Source organism: Chenopodium album, chromosome 11 (genome assembly GCF_948465745.1).
Source record: "Chenopodium album chromosome 11, dcCheAlbu1.1, whole genome shotgun sequence".
Lineage (NCBI taxonomy): Eukaryota > Viridiplantae > Streptophyta > Magnoliopsida > Caryophyllales > Amaranthaceae > Chenopodium > Chenopodium album.
Window position 1 is genome coordinate 10,166,573 of NC_137844.1, and position 7,072 is coordinate 10,173,644.

Genomic DNA, 7,072 nt, shown 5'->3' on the forward strand with positions numbered 1-7,072 from the left:
ACACAAGATTTACAATTATTCATGGATATGATGGATTATCCAAATTATACAAGTGCTCGTATAAAGTAATATACCAATCCTAAGTATAATTCATTGATTTGGCTTGGTTAATGGCAAATTGGCAATGGCAATTTTGACTTTTACTCCGGATTCTTATCCAATACAAAGGTTAAAAGTCAAATCTATCCATTTTCATATCCATATCAAAATTCAAAGCCCAATTAAGTCCAATATAGGTTTACTCCCTTTTTTTTTTTTTTTTGAAAGATAGGTTTACTCCATATTAAATACTACCTCCCTTAAATGTTACGTGCAACTTTTTTTTTTTTTTTTTTTTTTTTTACAACAATGTTATGTGCAACTTTGAAATATTTTATATCTCACAAATAATACCCCAAAGTTGCACATAACATTTAACGGTAGTACTTGTAATAATAACCATATTTGGTGGGAAAACCTGAGCGAGTTCATCATACATCATCCTACTTCATCCAACTCACATCACTCGTTGCAGAGCCACTCAGTAATGGAAACCCTAGACCCCAATTCACCAAACAAACGATTGAAATCGGAAACCCAAACCCTAGATCCTGCAATTCCGTCTTCAATTGACAAAGGTAAAGCTCCGATTATCGACGACAATGACGGCGAAACCAACGATTGTTGCGAATCGCCGACGAATGATGGTTGCGGAATTTGTTTGTCGGAGGAAGGAAGAACCGTTAGAGGTCTTATTGATAGTTGTGATCATTACTTTTGCTTTCTTTGTATAATCGAGTGGTCCAAGATTGAGTCTCGCTGCCCCTTGTGTAGAGGGAGGTTTAGTACTATTCGTCGCATGAGAAAAGATGGGACCTTCATTGGTCAAGGTTCGGTTCGGATTCCTGTTCGAGATCAGGTATTTAATTCGTTTTATGTTATTGTTGAATTTCATGTTTTCAGTGTTTGTTTTTCAATGTGATTTCTGCTTATTGAAGTTGTGTTTGTTGTTAAGTGATTATGTATTTGATTATGTATATGATTGTGTTTGTGATTATGAAGTTATGAAGATGAATGTAGTTTTTACAATGGAAGTATTGCATCCTTAATGTTAGTGTTTGTGATCATGCTACACAATCCCCAAAATTATGTAAAATTACATTCCCGCACAATGGAATCCCTCGAGTGTTGGCGGATGGTTACGAGGAATTACGAATAAAAAGAAATACTTAGGGGTTGATTGGCCTTAAAATCGAAGGGATTTTCGTTACCAAATATACAATTTTGTTCCCGAACCATCTATCAATGAGTCCTGTTGGGAAAATAGGCTTTTGAAGGATGCTATTGTAGTACAAGTAGATGTTAAAAGAGTGAGAATGGTTGACCCTTACCCCATTATAAGACATATAGATTATAGAGTACCTTTTTGGGCATAAGAAGCTTTTCTAAAGGAATTTTTCCAATTTTGGTGCTTTAAGGATACTATAGTATCTTAGAAATATCACTTGGGTTACTTGATATAGCATAATATCAATTTGGTGACTTGATATTGTATCCATTAAGGTCAAGAAATATTTTATTTGTAATCTTATAATTTAGACCATTGAAGTTGAATATGAAAATTATACTCCAATATTACATCAATTTAATCGGATTTCTAATTTTATTATTTTTCAACAGTTAAAATTGAATATTCTGTAAGAAATCTTGGATGACACATCATTTTTTACTGGAATTTAACAACCTTATTGTCAAGCCAATGAGGTGAAACAATTATTTCAATAGGTTACCAATGCAGAATTTTGTCATATGTTAGGGTACCAAATGTAATTTATTTGTTTTAAATGGTTGGTGTAATACTTTGATGTTGTAGAAACAAGAAAGTAGCTATTGTGATTTTGTGAAAGTTATATGACATCATAGGTCCAGCTTAATTTTGCTGTAAATTGACCATGGATATTAAGCCTTTCCTTAATAATTCACTCAGAAGATTAAGCCTCCACAGCTTTGACTGTTGGCCAAGATACATGTTTGGTTGTCCTGCTGACGGCGCTGAGTGTGATGGTATCTTTGATTGCTAATGCTTAGTATCTATTAATTATTATTGGTTGTATGTCTTACTTGCAGATCTATGATCCTTTTGGGGAACCAGTTGACCCATATGCACAAGCAAAGTGCTCTGTCTGCAATAGTTCAACGGATGAGTGCCTTCTTCTTTTATGTGATCTCTGCGACTCAGCTTCACATACTTTTTGTGTTGGCCTTGGTGCCACTGTACCTGAAGATGATTGGTTTTGCCGGGATTGTGCTCTTCTACGGGATGAGCAGCTTGAAAATGGTATGAGTGATGATGCTGTTACTTCTATTGATCCTCCTCCTTGTGATGAGGAATTGTTGCCAACTTCAGCTTCTGTCTCAATATTTGATATTGTGAGAGACCCAAATAGGTCAAAGGAGCCTGACTCTGAGACAGATAGGCTTCTCAAATCGTCTCAAAATCTGACAGAGTTTTCTTCCAAAGCTACTGCTTCTGATCAGTCAAATATTGCATCTGCAAGAAGTGTACCTGGTGAAAGAGATAATTTGTGTCCTGCTGATATGTCGTATAGTGCTAGAACACTGCAGAATTGCCGAAATGCTCACAGGCACATTAATGTCTTGCGTGAGAATTGGGGTGCTTTTAGAGCTGGATCCTTGAGCTTCTCTCTAGCATTTTCTGATTCCTTAAGTAAAGCTAGTAAGAAAAAGAATGTTAATGGAACAAGTGGAGAAAAAATTTGTGAATTGCAATCCATTTCATCTGCGAGCTCTTTGCAATCAAAGTCTTGTGATGACACATGTGATAAAGATTCCTACAATGTTGACAGAGCTTGGAAATTGATGACAAAAGCAAAGACTGTGCAGCAAACTGCTAAGTCAAAAAATACTCCTAAGATTTCTCAAAATAAAGCACATAGTTTAAAGATAGATAAATTTGTACCTAAGTGTGTAGTGTCTGGAAGAAAGGATCTAATGTCCCCTAAATTTGAGAAGCAAAAGCTTACTGATAAGGTAAGTGGAAGGCCTGCTGAGACTTCTGGAAAGCATCGTTTGACTAATTTTTCATCACAAGCTGATAATGCCTCTAGCAGCAAGTATCAGAAGTCCTTTGTCCGTAATTTATCTATGCCCAGAGAAGTACGAGCTAATATTCATCACAACACAGCACTCTTAGCATCACCCAAAAAGCTACAGGGAGGAGAGACTACTGTTCTTGATGATGGCTCTGCTTGGCCAGCATCTTCATGTGGGCAAATAGCAGGTACGTCTGATGTATCGCATCCCAGATTGCAGAGGATGGAAGCATCTGCATTTCCTTTGAAGAAAAATGGCCATATGACTATCTGTGCATCCAGTAAGCAGGAGCCACAGACATCAGCACAAGCTGACAATTGTCGTAATAAAACTGGCTTACTTTCTGATGCAAATCTAGGAAGAGGGTTGTCAAATTTTTCTGATGAACAGAATGGTTTTGCTTGCTCGACATCTTCGTGTGATCCTGTAGTGGGTGGCTCTGCTGCATTTAATGTCAAGTTGGAAGGCAAGAAAATATCAGCATGTCCTGGAAGTGTTGGGTTTAACAACACCAGCAAGGGTAACAAGGATGATGAGGCAAAGGGTGAGATTCAATCCCTTGTCAAGCTCAACCTAAAGCTCCTTTGTAAAAACAAACGATTAGGTACGCTGATGAAAATCTCTCTTAGTATATGTTGTTCTTTTGTTTGGCGTTATCTGCTTTAGATTACTTTGAAAGAATCCTTTTCAGTATTTTTTGCTAGAGATAGTCCCCTATTTGGCCCTTCCCTCCACCAGAGATCTACAAGTTCTAGGTTTTGATAGAGTGATTATATTGAAATTGTTTGTTGATGGAATTTTCTTGTGATAATCTGTGACTTGGGATGATTTCGACGTGATGCATTTATCATGTCAGCATTGATTTAAATGTTCAATGCCTTTAAAGGGGTTGGGTGTTGTATACTTGTATGTGGGCACCTTACCCTTGTTGATGAAGAAACTGACCCTTAATCTGATACATATGACACTGCTACTTCATAACAAAAATATACCAGAAACAATGCGATAAGTCTTAACATTCTAATAAATTAAAATTGTGAAAATCTTTGATGTGAAATGGAGATTTACAAGAAAACCTACTAGTATGTTTTTACTTTAGAATATTAAGGATATTAGTTAAAATGACTTGCTAAACTACCTGTTCGTTTTATTTATAACGTTGAGGTAGCAAAGTGTAGTGTTGGATGAATGTACAATTCGAAATTCCTTTTCTATATTGTTGTATTGTTGAGATTGCTTACATATAACCCCTTAGAATGGGCGCATTTAAAAGTATTGGAGTAATATTGATTTTGTTCTTGACTCAATCTTGTATTCTCATTTTTCCTTCTGTTTTAATCAACTAGGCGTGGATGCATTCAAGGAAATTGCCAGGCTTTCAACACATACAATTTTGGCTTCCTGTGGCTTTGAGCACCGAAAAATTGTTAGTCCAGCCCCAACATTAGTATGCCATCACGGTGATCAAACTCCACAGTTTCATAGATCTACGATAGTGCCTAGCTCTTGTAGGGAATGCTTCTACGTCTTTGTCAAGGATGTAGTTAATTCGATCATGTCCAAGAAATTGAATAGTTCTAAGGTTACTGCTAAAGTTACAGCTTGAATTCTTGAAAAAAATATTTATATGCGGAATTGCTGATGACGAAACTCATCATCTTTTACCATTACAGTGGTGAAAAATTTAGAGACTGATTCGGGTAGATCCTAAAAAAGTCCCTAGTCACTGTATATAATTTATTGTATTTGTAACATTTGTGTCTTCATTACATGACCAAAAGTATAGCAGATATAATCTTTACTTGCTTCTTTTTTGATGAATTATATTTACTTGTTTCATTTGCTAGAGAACTAGGAAATGGTTAATGAGACTTATATAGGCCTATTTTGGAACAACATAGACAGCAGGTGAAATTCACTGGTTTGTTTACTCATTTACTTAAGAAAGATTAGGGATCGGATGACATATGAAAATGATTATGTAGCCTCTGCAAAGCATTCGTACAAGATAGAGGAATCTGTATGATTTTGATGGATGGTGGACTAGTAAGCGTGTATTAATATTTGCATTTTTTGAAATCCTACACCCCCATATCCGCTTGTCTCACATCCTCACCTTGCCAACGCACCACCACCCCCACCACCCTTCCCCCCTCCCTGTCCGCGTGTGCGCTCCTATGGCTCTAATAATATCACCTATGTTCAAATCTGTAACTCTTTACGCTCACTTGTCATGTGGTAACAAGCGGATGATTGATATTCAGTTATCTACTTGGGTAGTATACTAGTAGGTGACTCTGAAGGTGGGGGTGAGTGCGAGTCTAGAGTTTAATTGAACTGAGCAAATATCAAAATATGATTGTTGGCTATGTATACTTGCCATGCCGGTGGATACGGGTGTGACAAAAGGAATTTAAATTCAACCCGTCCAATTGTCATTCTTGTGGAGATAAAAACCGGTCTTAAATTCTTAATATGATTGTATACTATATTTTTAAAAATGAGTTGAAGATGAATTGTGAATTAGTGGTTTGATTTGTGATCAGCTTGTTTATGCTTTTATTGTGAAAGGATCAAATGAAGAAAAATTCTCTTGATTTTAATTGGATGAATTATCAGAACATGAATTAGTTATCAAAACATAGTTGAATAATCTCATGCTAGAAAAATAGACATCTAACTTATCAATTTATCATGAGTTCATGACCTAGGGTAATATTAAGACATTCCTTTTACATTCGAGCAATTCAAAAGTTTTTTTACAATTTGAATCTGCACAAATTCTTATTTGTGGCTGGCTACACTATGCGGCCATCCATCATAATGGTTACTTCGCTAGTGTTGTAGGAGTTACTTATTGTAATAGGGGTTATTCAATCAGTATTATAAGAGTTACTCAATCAGTATTATAAGGGTTACTCTGTCAACATCAAAGGGGTTAGTTGATCAGTGTTATAGGGATTACTTTGTTATTTTATAAGTGACCACATGGTGTGGCTAGCCGCACACAAGACAAGTTGTTGAATCTATGGTGTTGTTTGTTTGATATGGGAATTTACTTCCCATAGGAATTTGTATTTCATGAGAATTAAATGGCTACATCAAATTCTTAAAAAATCCCTAAAGTTGTTTGATTAGCATAAAAGAAGTTACAAGACGGGCTAGGTAATCAACTTTCCATGTTTTGTGGGAAGTTACAATTCCCATGAATTTACAATTCTCACATTTACACTTTTTATTGCCAACCATACAGCTCAATCATTTTAAATAGCTTGCTAACCAATGATTTTTGTAAACTCAATCCCTCTTTGGTGCAACTTTTTTTACTTACATTAGAAAAAACTAAGTTTAGATAAAAGTTAATAATTTCAAATGATAACTCAAGTAGTTAGAGCTTCTTTCCCAATTTTAAACATTCTAAGATCAATTTTTATCAATCGCCCTTTAGAATTACTTTTGAATGACCCTGTAAATCATGTCTAATATGAGGTAATTACATTGTATTCATTCTTTAAGTAATAATATAAATAAAATTTAAAACTAATACGGAGTATTTATTTACCAATATAGAATTTTTATTATCACAAAATCTTGAATTACTATAAATAAAATTTAAACCTAATATTTATTTACCAATATAGAATTTTTATTATCGCAAAATCTTGAATTATTCACAATGAAAAAAAAAAAAAAAAAAAAAGGGAAAGTAAGATAACGGACGTTAAAACGGAACGGGAGAAGGAGGGTATAAAAGAGTGGTCCCCACTCGGCAGGCTGTGTGTGTGTGAGTGTGGCATATGAACGGCAGGGGATGGGCGCACGTGACTGGCTGCTTCCCTCACTCACGTGCGTTCTTTCCTACTGCTAAAGCCTAAATTACATTTTCAATTAATTAAAAAACACATACGAATTATGTCTTGTCACATCATTTTATGTCACATACGCAATACTTGGGCGATCACTCCCTTCATGTGCCTAC

The 7,072-nt window shown here is 35.5% G+C and overlaps 1 protein-coding gene across 1 annotated transcript; it reads left to right on the top strand.

Annotated features, from left to right (window-relative positions):
• The first annotated feature begins 457 nt into the window (after positions 1 to 457).
• On the top strand, positions 458 to 4,896 carry LOC145568532 (uncharacterized). Its single transcript, XM_081627953.1, has 3 exons — positions 458 to 898; positions 2,107 to 3,697; positions 4,440 to 4,896. Exons 1-3 carry the CDS (start codon positions 527 to 529, stop codon positions 4,697 to 4,699), a joined length of 2,223 nt encoding a protein of 740 aa, XP_081484079.1. The 5' UTR covers positions 458 to 526; the 3' UTR covers positions 4,700 to 4,896.
• Positions 4,897 to 7,072: the final 2,176 nt, after the last annotated feature.

Coding starts and splice junctions, on each gene's coding strand:
- LOC145568532 (XM_081627953.1), top strand. CDS start 527: ATGGAAACCCTAGACCCCAATTCACCAAACAAACGATTGAAATCGGAA. Junction 899..2,106: donor GGATTCCTGTTCGAGATCAG/GTATTTAATTCG, acceptor TCTTACTTGCAG/ATCTATGATCCTTTTGGGGA. Junction 3,698..4,439: donor TTGTAAAAACAAACGATTAG/GTACGCTGATGA, acceptor TTAATCAACTAG/GCGTGGATGCATTCAAGGAA.